Genomic DNA, 14,977 nt, shown 5'->3' on the forward strand with positions numbered 1-14,977 from the left:
CTCCTAGATTTTTTGTGGGAAGAAGCACTGAAGACGGCAAGCTATATCCTTCATAGGGATCCCACCAAAGCTGTGGAGGGAACTTCTTTCGAGTTATTGGCTGGGAGAAAGCCTAGCTTGAAACATATTCACGTTTGGAGTTTCCATGAAGAAGCAAAAGTCTACAATCCTAATGGTACGAAATTCGATTCCAAGACCATTAGATGTTACACTACAAGAAAAATGGCCTTTGGGCACAAAATTAGGGACACAAAAGAGGTGTTTATGTCTGTTTAAACACCAATACAGTGGAACAGTGCTCATTCCCTAATGGGCACCATGTATTGTGCCCAGTGTGAAGAAAAACAGACACAACACATCATTGGGCACATAACCATGACTTTTGTGCCTTTAATGTCAACAATAGAAATTTTTTATTAATTTGCAATGACACCATAAATGTTATCGTGCCTTATAATTTAATATATTTACAGTAAAAGTAGATTTTTTGTGCCATTTGTTCAAAATAAAAAACACTTTCCTCAATCTTCACACCTCACACCGTCCTCATTTTCCTTCCTTCCACCTCTCTATGTTTCCCCAATCAAACCCACCCTCCCCTCAATTCCTCTGCCTCTTCTCTCTTTCTTGCTTTCCCTTTCTCAATCAAACCCCAGGCTCTCTCTCTCTCTCTCTCTCTCTCTCTCTCTCTCTCTCATTTTCCCCAAATTTTTCTATTTCCCTCTCTCTCTCTCTTTCTGTCTCGCCTCTCATCTCACTTCTAAAGTCAAGTTCACATCTCACGCAGAAACAGAATTTGCAAATCATTCCCCTTTAAATTTCACACAGACTCACACATACATTCTCACACTCTGCAAATGCTTCTCCTTCACACAGACTTTGCAAATTCTTCGTCTTCACACAGAATTTGCAAATCAGTCGACCTCAACTCTCATCTCATCCACAGTTCCCCTTCAGTTTAGTGCCTGCATAATGTGATTCCTTCATCTCCACTTCGTTCCAGGTAAAATGGTAAGAACTTAGATCTTGTATTGGTTAATTTAGTTAATAATTTGTGATTAATTTTAGGGTTAGGGTTAAGGTTAAGGTTCATTTGAAACAAAAGGGGAATTGAGCTTTTTTCTCTTTTAGGTTATAATCAAAAGGGGATTTGATCTGGTTCAGATTCAAACAAACCCATTTTTTCCTCTCTCAGACTCCGTCGATGGATGTCGTCTATCAGCTAGACAACCTCCGTATCAAATCGACAACCATTGCATCAGCTGACAACCACCGCATCATGGACTCCTCCCAGATCTGGGCTTTTCCTTTGTTATTTTTCTATGATTTTTGTGTAATTTATTTAACTTTTTTTTTTTTTTTTTTTTTTTTTTGTATTTGATCCTGCAAGAAACTCAAAGTCTCCTCAGGGAACTTGGTAAGTGATTCACTTTTTTCCCACTAAATATTTGGAGCCTTAATTTGAGATTGTGCTTAAATTCGTTTGATTTGTCTACAAGTTTGTTTTATAAAGAAAATCAAAAGAAATGTGAGTTTGATAGTTGATTTTAGGCTTTAGGATGTAATATAAATATTCTAATTTTGTTGGGGTCTAATTGATGGAACTCTGCATGAGAGTGTGAAGCCTTTTCTTATCTAATTTGGATTGAAAATTGTTCTACATTGGTGTTCAGTAAAAATGGATATCTATGGTTCATTAACACTTTTCTTGCTCTGTGATATAATATTGAGTTTGGGCGCCGGTGAGTTGCCATTTCATATCTTTTTCTTGCTCTGTGATATAATATTGAGTTTAGGTGCCGATGAATTGCCATTTAATATCTGCCAGTTTATTCCTTAATCAATTAAAAAATGATAGATGAGATTAGGATAACATCATTATCATTGAATGTGAAAATTTGTCAATGTCTTATAGTTAATTATGATGCCCATGACGAGATGTGCATTTTTTTTCATTACACTTATGTGTTCTGTCAATTAAACTCCAGACCAACTACTAATTACCTTCTAAGTTCCTAGAATTCATGTTTGTTATATGTTGTAGGAAATTACCTATATTGAGATTTTTTTTTTTTTTTTGCATCTCTCTCTCTCTCTTTTATTCTACATTCGAAAGAGGTAGAATTGCATTATTGCGACTGTGGATTGCTTTTTTCATATGTTAATTTGTGTGAAGATTGATTGCCATGCATGAAGAAATTAAAAATGTTACTAAAGTGGTTGGCAAAAGTCATTATGTTTCAATCACAAACGAGTGCATGTATACATAGCAGAATTACACCAATTAATCTGTTGGAGGAAGGATATATAGCATCTCATCAGGTAAAGAAAAGGAATCATGATTTAAAAATTTGGAAGCCATTACATACTCATTCTTGCTGCTCTGTGTAAATGATGTCACCTTCATTTTCAAGAGCTTCTTGGTAGTCTAAATTTATAGTTCATTTTTTCAGCGATATCCAATGTGATAATGTATTTTACTGCTTGATATATTTCTTACTCATGGTCATTTTTTAAAGGCTGTCAAAGCAGGGGATGTCAATACTGGGTTATTTGTGGTGGTTGAAGGTTGTTTGGCTTCCGACGAATTCAAATGCAATGGTATTATTAGGAATTATTGGTTTCATTATCTGTATGAATCGGTTTGTAGAACTAAATCATAAAAGCTTGTTTTTGCCCTACCCATAGTTTAATTGCCTGATCTACAAGGTATTCATATTTTGGTGGGTCGATTGGATGGTATCCTTATAAGATATACAAATTTTTTTATCAATCTCTGCAAGGAGAAATGGCTTGAGGGTTTTGTTGTTTTGCATTCTAGTTATACTATGTCTTCTTGGAATTGTATATAAGATGCACTTTTTTCTTTAATTATTCTTAATAAAGACTAAAGAGTACCAGCTTTTGTTTGTATGTTTGTCTTGTTACCAGAGATTTGGAAGTACCACCAAGCTGGCCTCCCTATTTAGACATTCCACGCTTTGAAGATTTAAGTATCACTGACAGTTAAGACTCATTTCTCCATTGTTTAGTTGTATATTTGTGAATATTCTATTTATCCATTGTTTACAATAGTTAAGACTCATTTTCTCCTTTAAAATTGCAAGTTTATTGATGATGTATACTAGATATGTCATTAAAATAAGTAACTCACTTTGACCCTAAATAATATGCAAACTTACATATTTTTTCGATTCAAGTGACTATGAGCTAAAGAAATGTGTTGTCTCAAACCCAGAAGCTTCTTTAACAACCTGGAGTGAGGAATATGAATCTTTGATATGGCAGATCTAGAACTTGTACGAATTGATTTTAACTAACTCCTTTTTAGGTGTAATTTTGGACTGATTTTCGTTTGAAATCGCCTATATTTGTTATGGCTTCTGATGAGGTGCAAGGCTTGCTGAGGAAAATGCATATGTCCAAAAATATGTGCTTTCAAGTTTTATTGTATTAGAGATAAAAAAAGTAACATTACATTATGTTTGTGAGATTGGGAATGTGTTGTAGGCCTTTTCATTTTAAGAAAATTAAAAATTTTCATTTCCTCAATTTTAGTTTCAAATTTTGATTTTCTTTTTTTTTTGAATATTTAATTCATGTTGGCACAATTACAATGTGAAGTGCCAACTTGTGTGGAAAAGGTTATCTAACAAGTTGTCAGAAACGAGGCACAAATAGTGGTTCACTTGTGTCTGCCTCTTTGAGCCCAAACAGTCTATTGTGCTCTTTTAGCAAAAGGTAACGCCTATAGAGGGCACAAATAGAAATAGAGGCCATATTTTTTGTAATGTTACTTCGTGGGACATGCAGGTCAAAGGGCTACATATTATACTGGCCTAATTACACTATGAAAATTGCTGAGACTAGCCAAGCAATCTTCAAGGCAATGACGACTCTACTTCCAACCCAAGAAAGTTCGCATTTGAGGAAGGAAATGATGTAGTTACTGAGAATGAAAATCAGAATGAGATGGTTGCTTTTTCTGGGCAAATGGACGATGTGGATGTTGATGACAATCATGAAGATCAGATGAATGTTAATAATGAAGAAGGTGAATATGTACAAGTTCAAAATGAGATTGAAGTGCATGCAGATGTCACGAATGGAGCACAACTAATCATGCAGCACACATAACCTTAGTGCAGCATGCTATTGTTTCATTAAGAAAGTCAACTAGGGTTAGGAAGTCAAATACTATGGAAGATTTTGTATATGTTGCTGAAGGTGAGTCTTACTTGTAAAAGTTTGAAGACCCTATGTCATTTAAAGAAGCTATGTCCAGTGACAACTCTAAAAAATGAATAGAAGCAATGAGAAACGAGTTGAGTTCTATGGAAGGTAATAATGTATGGGAATTTATGGAACCACTTCAGGGAGTTTAACCAATAGGGTGTAAGTGGGTGTTGAAGACAAAAAGAGATTCGAAATGAAGCATTGAGAGGCATAAGGCGAGGTTAATTGCAATGAATTTACCCAGAGGGAAGGGGATTGATTACAAAGTTATTTTTAGTCTAGTATCAACCAAGGATGCATTTAGAGAGATCATGGCGTTGATGGCACATTTTGACTTGTTTTTACATCAAATGGTCGTCTCGAATGATGATTTTGAAGAAGATATATACATGCATGGCTCAACCAGAAGGTTTCAAGGAAGAAGGGGAGAAGGGATAGAACATTTGGTTTGTATATTGAAGAAATCCATCTATGGATTGAAACAGGTATCAAGATCAATGATTGTGACAACAATGCAACCATATTCTTTACCAAGAACAACAAAAGGGTCCAATGCTACCAGAAATTTGGATATCAAGTTCCTTGTTGCTCGTGCAAAGGTGGTGGAGGGTTTGGTTAAAATAGATTACATGGATACATCTTCTATTATAGTTGACCCCTTAACCAAAGCAGTCCTAGTAATGGTCTTTAAGAATCATATGCATAACATGGGGGTTTTACAGAATTTTGATTTCATGGAATAGTGGGAGCTTATGGTATGATTACATTATTTGTTTATCAATCATGTTTGTGTTTTATTCATGCATTAAGTTTTGTTCCTATTCTCATGGCCACTCAAGTATGATTCCTTATATGGTGGCCTGTGTGAAAAGCATTGGCCCTAGTGGGAGAATGTAAACTAATTGGGGCTGCACACTTAGTTTATCACGAGCTTAAAGGATTGAAGTCATAAGAGATTAGGATAGACTAGACTTGTAAAGCTATCAGGGAATGTATTTAGACTAATATAAAGTTGAGAGTAATCCTAGTATGAATAGGTTTAACTATTCTGATATGATCACTTTGGTTTGTGGTGATAAGGTAATCTGTTTGGATGATTTGATTAGGATTACATGATGGAAGTAACCTAATCAAATACCACCACTAAGGATATATAATAGGGGTCCTGTGTTCACACTAAATACGCAAAAGCAAAAGAACAAGCCCCATTGTTTGTTAATTACATACAGTTTTGTCGGGTGTAGAAGAGCTCTATCTTTGCAGCAACAATGAGTTCTCAAGGTGAGTGGTTAATGGATTTGTGATTTGTTTATTCTGCTATTAATTATCTTACATACGCTTCTAATTAATTGGTGTGTATTTGTATTAGTTTACCATCATATGAAGGATGTATAAATCGCTTCAAACTTGGCATAATTTTTTTTTTTTTTTTACAAATTTGCATAGTAATTATGAACAATGGTTGTGTAGAGATCTATACAATTACACTAATCGAAATAAAGATAGTCTTCTACTCTCACAAAATTGGATGCTTATGCTTTCAATAGGACTTAGCACACTATTAAGCTTATATTTGGAGAGCAGGGACCAACTTTTTTATAGTCACATAAGGCCTATTGATATCCATCTATTAGGAAAACAATAGGTCTCTCAATAACTCATAATTAACTGCAATAAGTCCACTATATTATTATTTTGAATGTTTCATATAACCTACCATTACAAAACTCTATTAACTTAATCAATACACTTCTATCAAACTAATGATTATGTCTACTCAAATTCTTACATTCTCCCACTTGAGTATACATAATCACATAGTAATGGACTATATAGAATTAAGTTATCAATGATCACTGAGTTTATATAACAAGAGTATCAACTTAAACATAGATGTAATCAACTAAATCAAACCCAGAACTATAGAGATGTTGATGCATATCAGCTGCATCATTACTCTATAATCACTGAAGTTTAACTCAACTGATCACAAAGCTACATGCCAAATAATGTAGTATTGGAAGTGTCATATCTTAATACTCCCATATACATGATTATCAACTAAAACATAAAATCACAATTAACTAGAGTCAATACTAACACACAAAAATTAGACACACACGTGACCTGAGGATGAAGAAGACATGATGCTAAAAATAAAGATAGTCTTCTACTCTCACAAAATTGGATGCTTATACTTTCAATAGGACTCAGCACACTATTAAGCTTATATTTGGAGAGCTTGGACAAGCCTTTTTATAGCCACATAAGGCCTATCGCTATCCACCTATTAGGAAAGCAATAGGTCTCTCAATAACTCATAATTAACTGCAAATAAGTCCACTACATTGTTGTTTTGAATGTTTCATATAACCTACCGTTACAAAACTCTATTAACTTCATCAATACACTTCTATCAAAATAATGATTATATCTAATCAAATTCTTACACTAAAAGATTGCAATTTGAGGTAAACAAATAGAAACTATAAATAAATTAATTTTAGTTCAAATATTGGATATTTTTCTAGAATTTTGTTATTGTGATGTTGATTCTTGGAAGAACATAAGAGGACCAATTGGTTATTTAATTTAATTACATTCGACAATCAAGTTCTATTGTTCTTACTCTCTTAAAATCTTAAATACGAACTCTTTCATCAACAAGGAAAATAATTGAGCTTAAGACTAGAGTTGACAAATAAGGCGACGTACTAAGTTTTTTATTTCGAAATTTATAGAAAAGTAAAAGTACTTTTCAATTACTTATAAAAAAAAATTAAGCTTAAACTATTAGGACATGTGAGCACAATCCTTTTGTTCTCTTTTCAAGTCTAAGAACAAGTTTTCGTTGATGCTGCAGTCATTTGCTCCATGGTAACCCCATAATTGCACATGTTGGCAATAATTCTTGTGTATTGCATTCCATAATTTGAGAGTGCTCCACAATATTTCTCGTAAGTTTTCACCTGCATGGAAGATCATCTCATTAACTAGCTAGCATCAAACAAGTTGGTTTTAACTAGGGTTTAGGTATTTGCTTAAACAAATAGATCATGTACTTGTAGTTCATAATTTTTCATATTACTTGTATATATAGTTGTTACTATACTAATTCGTAAAAGAAAGACTTACAAAAGTCTTAAAGCAGTTCCAGTCATCCACAAGAGCTTGCCCGTTACGCCGAATATTTTTCATTTTTGAGCTAGAATCAAATCGAAACACTAGTTGCGCGATTTGATTTATATTGTCGTCGATGCGCTCCCGACGATACATTTCAGCAGATAGTTTCTGTTTAGCTTCATGCTTCTCATGAGAGCCATCAGGAGCTTTACGTACCTGGATGAATATATGATATATGAAAAGAATGGTTGCAGCTCAAAATCACATTTTAAGATTTAGAACTAATCCCAAGTTTAAGAAACAATATTTATAAAGAAAAATTACGCCGAACAATTTTGTTCTACCTAATCCTAGCTATCATTAGGGTTTTTTTTTTTTTTTTACGAAAATAAGACCGACCGAAAAAGTTGGTCAAAGAAATTAATAAATTTAATTTAAAAAACACTAAGGACTGGTTTGGCATTGCTGAAATTATTTTAAAAGCAACTTTTTAATAAAGTTGAGGCTAAAATTGTGTTTGGTAAATGAAACAAAAAAAAAGTGTTTTTTTTTTGTCAAAATCATGGATCCAAAACAGTAGAAAACAGAAGCAACTCTACCCTACTTCAGAAAACATCGTTATTTTTTTTCACAGCATAACAACCCCAAACTAGAAGAGAGAGAGAGATCACAGACCTTGTGCAAAAAGTGGAGGAGGTCTGCATCACGTTGGTTAAAAACTGGCCCTAAGAATGATGGTGAGGATTTAGTGTTGGTGTAAGTAGTAGAGTTGTCATCTGAACCCAAGTAAGAGAAGAGTAAATCCTTGGCTTGGTTCAAATTTCCGTATTGAGTAACATGAGACCCAAGTCCTTCACTAGTATTTGCGGTTCTATTTCTAACCTGTAAAAATGTAGCCAACAAATTAATATATGGTTCAAATAATCAAGTTTTTTATTTTTTTTATTTTTTGAACAAACGATTTTATCTACATTAAGGGAGAAGGGGTACGCTTAGCCTCATAATAAACTAACAATAATGTAGTTCAAATTCATCTTTGGCGATAATCGAACCTAAAACCTCTCTTACAAATTAAGAGGAATACCATTAGACCGTAATACTAAGTGGCGACTCAAACAAACAAGTTAAAGTTCAAATAATGGAAGTTGACAAGGCATATTAATAAATATAGTTTTTTTTTTTATAAATAAGTATTGATAAATAAATATAGTCAACTAGTCTGGTTTATAGTTTGTGTGCTCAATCTCAAGATAGTATGTATAAGCTTTTCTTGGTAAATAATTACAAGGCAAAAGTTTCGATTTCTTACCGTTTCATATTGGTTTGCAAAAGTTTCTCTTCGTAAATCTTTGACATCGCTGCTCCCCAATTTACACAAAAACAGTAACAGAAAATTATTCAAAAAATCTTCACACTTTCAAATAAACGGTACGTATTTAATTAGTACTAGGGCCTGAAAATATTTTCAATGATATTTTAAATATAGAAAGAAATGTTTAAGGAATAATTGAGAACACTTCAAATGCATAAACGTATCCGGTGCGCATTAGAACAAACAAAGTGAGATTATTGAGCACAGTACAAAGCACATCCAAAGGTCTAGGCTCACTTTCAAAAAGGGACCTAAATTTTCATGTTTTTTAGTATTTATATACCAATGACTCTAGATCAGTTAATGTTCTCAAAATAGTATTTATATACCAATGACTCTAGATCCGTTTTTAAAAGTGACTTCAAACTTTTATAATTAGCTCGAGATCAGTTAATGTTCTCAAATTAGTACTGAATATCACATGCGTTATGCTTACCAATCTTCCATCCAAGAAATACTATACAAGTCTCCCAAACAAGTGTCATATCCTGCAGGAGGAGCAGGATCAAAACCAGGACAATATGTCGCCCAACTATCTTGAGTTGCATTTGCCGCTGTAGTCGCATAGATACTTATATTACTTGGAAGCAGACCCTCGAACATGCTCCCAGATTCACAAGATTCTAGGTAAAATACCTGATTAATTTTGGTAATTACATAAAATCATTAATTTGAATTTACAAATCTACAAAGCAAGAAACCTTTTCTTTTAGCAATTAGTTATATATTGTACAGCTATCACTATTGTACTGCTTGACAAAAATTCAAGGAAAAAAAAAATACAATGACGACTTATTTACCATTTTTTTGTAACCCTTAGCTTCATGCTTCTGTTTCAGAACGTCCACGAGATCGTTAGCATACACGTAATCGCCTTCAGGCATTCCTAATTAATCACCATCCAAAACTGATCAGGTAATCTATATTATGTCCAGGTTTATATATATATAATACACACTTGATAAACAGTTAACCAGTATTATACAAAATCCTGCTATAGAAAATACATTTTATCAAGTAATTAAAGTTACAAACCAATTATCCCAGAGGCGCCATGGTCGGTATAATATATAAAAACATTGTCATTTGGACCGCTGTCCAGAATCTTGCCACTGCCCCCGCTGAGAGCTGTTTTATTTCCAAGAATAACAGCATAAAGATTGGCAGCAGTAACATTTTCTCCAGTGTAATCCTACCAAAAATAAGAATAACATATGAAACATAATATGTGGCGCATACTTGAAATATCATATTAAGCAGTAATTTTGTAACACCAAATCAGTATGTCACATGTGTTACGATGGTCCTCCATCATAATAAGATAGTAAAGAACCTTGGGAACCCCTTTGTAAACATCAGGGCCATCTGGCTTATTGATGATGACACCAGGTCTAGGGTTCTCAACGTTGTTTGCGATGTCATCGTACATAAAAACAATGATGTTTTCATCTTTTAGTCCACCTTTCTTCAATATTTGATATGCATGACACACATCGGCCTATCATATTGTGAGAAATCATGTTAGAAAAATAATACATAATTTAAGAGATGAAAAGAAATAAAAACAAGAAGAAAAAAATTGCATTTTCCATTACATATTTCCATATATTTTCTTGACAAACTTATATATCATACAAATGCTTATATATAAGTTGCTTTCGACAAAAAAAAATGCATATGTAGTCTGATTCTGAATTGAGACATGTGCTAACAAAAATCAATGATCTGATATATAGCATGTGCACAGAGTAGTAAGGACATATACATGATCGATTAATGGCTTAAGATGCACAGTAGTATACAAGAGAACATTTCTCATGTATTTAATAGTCCTCTTCCATTGAGGGATCTCTTGTAGGGCCTAAGCCCTAATTAATGTATTTCAAGGATCCAACTGTTTATCTTAGAGTCTTCCCTTAAATACAACTAGCATATGGGCACACACAAAGTGTGTGAGAAAATTTTTTTATTTTTGTTTTTGAAATAGAAGGAGAGAGGAAGAGAGTGATAGAGAATGTGGGAGTGGGAAGTTTTTTTTTTCTTTTTTTTTAATTTTTTTTTAATTAGAGATGTGTTAGGATTACATGTAGGTGAGGCTTTGAAAAAAAAACAGCAAAATTTGGTTGTGTGAAATTACATTTCTACCCCATATTTCTTCTTCATGTTCTATTTTAATTAGAGGGTTAAACTGGTAATTTCATAAGGTTTTGGTTGACAATTGGAGTTTTATTAATTAGTAGAGATTATTATTAAAAATCACCAAAATCTGCAACCATATGATTGTTTAATTAAATGGTAATCATTTTAGTGTTTCTTTGAAGAACTGCATTCATCTATTTTCTTTACTACAATTGGATCTTAGTGATTTTGAACTTGTGTAACTTATTGCAAAAATAATCTATGAATGATGAATTAAAATATAAACATTTGAATTGTTAAGAAAAAGTTACGCAATCGGCTCCATAAGTTGTCCCTCAAATAAACTTATTTGAAGGATCCTCAACGTAATTAAAGGGATTATACTCATACATATACTCATAAATAACTAACATATATTTAATGAAAGTGATTATATATACACCTGATGCCTATAGTTGCCATAACCAAACGACCCAGCAACTAAGACTGCCCATCTGGTTCCATTTTGCTGATCAGCCACAGTAGAAGAAGATGATGAGGCAGTATTAACATGAATGATGAAATCCTCCGGAAATTCTGATGGCATCAACTTGAATCCATTTGCGACGCTTTCACAACTCAAACTTAACAAAATCGCAATCAATATTAAAAATGTTCTCATTGTTTAAGCTCAAACTAATTAAGTGTTGTGTGCTCTAAATAACAAGCGTAAAAGCAACCAACTATTTATAGGGGATTTGAATTCTTGTTTGAAAAATTAATTAATGGTCCGGATTGAAACTTCGATACGATTAGATATATGTGCAGGCTACGACAATTGGGTTAATTAACTTGTATGCTGCGCAGGTTAATTAAATATAATTGTTGATGTAACTGGGTTTTGTAACTTCATCTTTTTAGAATCCATCGACTCTTCTTAAAATAAAATAAAAATATAATTGTTTTCTAATGGAAAGTTTGTCACGACTAACATCACAACATGTACTTCGATGACAATAATAATTGGAAAGCTAGCAAATTATTCATTCTTTTTCCTCTATCGATCAGGACAGCAGACTAACCTTTTCTAATATAGCCTATAGGTAGATATTGAGTCATTTAGTATTATGATATAGTGGTTTTTCTCTTTATTTATAAATGAAAGATCTTAGGTTCGATTCTCGCCAAAAGCAAATTTGAACCACTTTATTACAAGTCTATTGTGAGGCTTAGCCCACCATCCTCCCTCTTAATGTAGATAATATCGTTCATTCAAAAAAAAAAAAATATATATATATATATAGACATTGAATTTTTAGTGAAATAAATTTTTACTAATAAATTAAATTTTGATTCGCTAGGGCTTATGTAGCGCATGTTATAGGTCTCGTCAAATTGCACACATTGTATGTGACTCATCAAAGCCGAACAAGTCATCAAGAGTGACACATGTTGACATCTGAGTCTTCTGTCAAACAACTCAAATCAAGTAAAAAAGAACAAATTAACCCTCATTAATCAAATCCCTCAATTATGGTTTAATTCCTTAAACTGCTGATTCAAATTTAATTCAATTACTTTCAATTAAATCAAATCAGAAAATCAATCTCACAAATAGGTAAACATTTACATAACAATATTTAAATTGATTGATTTTAAACCATTTGGTTCGGGTCTTTAAATCAAATAGCATCATCTACTACTTTTGGCAAATTCTATATCCTTTAGTTGGATTCGAGAATTTTGGACAAAACTCTTAGTAAGGTATGAGAGGCCACCTTTACTAAGTCCACCTCACAATGACATGATGTTGAGTAGCATTAATAATAATGAGAGAGTAACTCTTGCTCATTTACATCTCTTGTAAGTTATTTGGCCTCCAAAGAATGTAACCCTCACAATGATATGATATTGGCGCCATGGCATTAGTTAAGTCTGTCTCACCATGCAAATTCGTGTGGGGTTCAAGAATAACCTCAAAATGATATGATGTTGTCACTCTCGTTGCCTACCTTCATAACATCATGTATGCATATAGAACTCCTCCTGAGTGTAAGCACATGCTTTGTACTCCTTCCTGATAGGATGACATTGGAGTACGAGTCACAAACGATTAGAGCTTACCACAGTGGGAAGCGACTAAAGAGTGTTCAAAGAACCCTCATGCTTGTCAACTTAATATTGGTTTGATCGAGGGTTTTTGATCTCATCACTTATTAACAGTCATTTTAATCTAATTAAAATTATTTGGTCCTATCACAACTATTATCCATGTGATTTATTTAGTAGCATATGTCCCACTATATTTATATAAAACGGTTTTTGAAGTAACACAAGCCTAGTGTTGGATCTCGGTCTAGGGAGGGTGATTGATTTTATTTACGCATTTAATCAAATTAATGCGTGTTTTCGTATTGGGCATTGAACACAACTACTCCAATTTGCATGCATATCAAATAAAACATAAAAGAAGTACTTCAAAGCAAGAGGATCTTATGCTCTTTTACAATACATTTGATCTAATCAAATCTACAAATTCTCATGGTTTAAACAAATTTGATAGACGGTCAAAGCTCAATCAGCGTAGACTTAGGTTTATAATCACTCTTTCTTTAGATAATCAATCACATTATCTAATTAAACTAGAATGCAACAATATTATTTGGTTTTTGTATTCATAGAACTGATTTAAATGAAGCTAAATAAAATGAAAGTCTAATTCTCATTTAAAGAGTGTTACATCCCACATTGCCCAAGGGAGTGGATCATTTATGCCTTATATGTACATGCTCACCTCCATTTAGCATGAGGCCTTTTGGGAATTCACTGGCTTCGAATTCTATCTTAACTCTGAAGTTAAGCGAATTCGCGCGAGAGCAATCCTAGGATGGGTGACCCATTGGGAAGTTCTCGTGTGAGTTCCCAAAAACAAAACTGTGAGGGCATGGTCAGAGCCCAAAGTGGACAATATCGTGCTATAGCGGAGTCGAGCCCGGGATGTGGTGGAGGTCGGGTCAGGATGTGACAATTTTGTATCAGAGTCAATCCCTGGCCAGAAGTGTGCCAACAAGAACGTCGGGCCTCTAAGGGGGTGGATTGTTAGATCCCACATCGCCCAGGGGAGTGGATCCTTTATGCCTTATATGTACATACTCACCTCCATTTAGCACGAGGCCTTTTGGAAACTCACTAGCTTCGGATTCCATTGAAACTCCAAAGTTAAGCAAGTTTGCGCGAGAGCAATCCCAGGATGGGTGACCCACTAGGAAGTTCTCGTGTGAGTTCCTAGAAACAAAACCGTGAGGGCGTGGTCGGGGCCCAAAGCGGACAATATCGTGCTACGGCGGAGTGGAGCCCAGGTCGAGATGTGACAAAGAGGGAAAGTTATTTTGTTTGCTAGCTAATTTGAGCCAAAATGCAATAACATCAACTTTTTGGCCATTATGCAAAACAAAAACTTTTGGGGTTATTTTCTAAATACAAAAATATTCACAACTTCATGGTATTATAACTAGAACCTAAAATTTTCAACAATTACAAAAACTTCATTAAAAGAACAAAACAATTTAGTGAATTTGGGCCTTTATGCAAAAATATAAACTTTTGGGTCAAAGTGAAAAACACAAAAGTATCAAAACTTTATATAATTGCAAGAAAGACCCAAAAGACCCCACTTGCATAGGGTGGCCGGTTTTGGTAGAGAGAAAGTGAGTGAAAATTTCATAAAAATCAAAGTGTGAGGAAAGAGAGGAAAGTGTGATGAGTAGAAAAGTACCATTCAAATCACACAAACAAAGACAAGCGAAGACTAAACAAAACACAAAGAAATTTTGCATCAGAACTCCCCCAACGTTTTGTTCTTGCTATAAACATGAAGAACAGAACAATGATAATGAATAACAGAACAATAACCCATAACGAGCTTCATGGACATTTTTCATCCAAAGAAACCCAAAACTCTCTCAAACAAAAGGGGTTTCTAATGTCACTTTAAAACTCTTTTAACAAGACAAACATGAACCCAAATTCCACCACATGTATTTGGCCAAATTTCCCCACTAACATGGCCCCAAATTTTAGCTCCAAATTTTATGCTCAAATCAACTACAACTACTACTTTTGAGATTG

General features: G+C 33.8%; 1 protein-coding gene and 1 long non-coding RNA gene across 2 annotated transcripts; one reads left to right on the top strand and one right to left on the bottom strand.

Annotated features, from left to right (window-relative positions):
* Positions 1–602: 602 nt before the first annotated feature.
* LOC126599764 (uncharacterized) lies at positions 603–4,973 on the top strand. Its single transcript, XR_007615232.1, has 3 exons — positions 603–1,011; positions 1,132–1,417; positions 2,520–4,973. It is a non-coding gene; the product is annotated as an uncharacterized LOC126599764 (long non-coding RNA).
* A 2,097-nt stretch (positions 4,974–7,070) lies between these two features.
* LOC126599765 (vacuolar-processing enzyme-like) lies at positions 7,071–11,531 on the bottom strand. The gene is made up of 9 exons (XM_050266203.1): positions 11,313–11,531; positions 10,065–10,229; positions 9,767–9,923; positions 9,532–9,617; positions 9,168–9,367; positions 8,669–8,717; positions 8,035–8,241; positions 7,372–7,575; positions 7,071–7,205 (listed from the first exon to the last, which is right to left on the bottom strand). Exons 1-9 carry the CDS (start codon positions 11,529–11,531, stop codon positions 7,071–7,073), a joined length of 1,422 nt encoding a protein of 473 aa, XP_050122160.1.
* Between the last annotated feature and the right edge of the window lie 3,446 nt (positions 11,532–14,977).

This window comes from Malus sylvestris, chromosome 14 (genome assembly GCF_916048215.2).
Source record: "Malus sylvestris chromosome 14, drMalSylv7.2, whole genome shotgun sequence".
In the NCBI taxonomy this organism is placed as follows: Eukaryota; Viridiplantae; Streptophyta; class Magnoliopsida; order Rosales; family Rosaceae; genus Malus; species Malus sylvestris.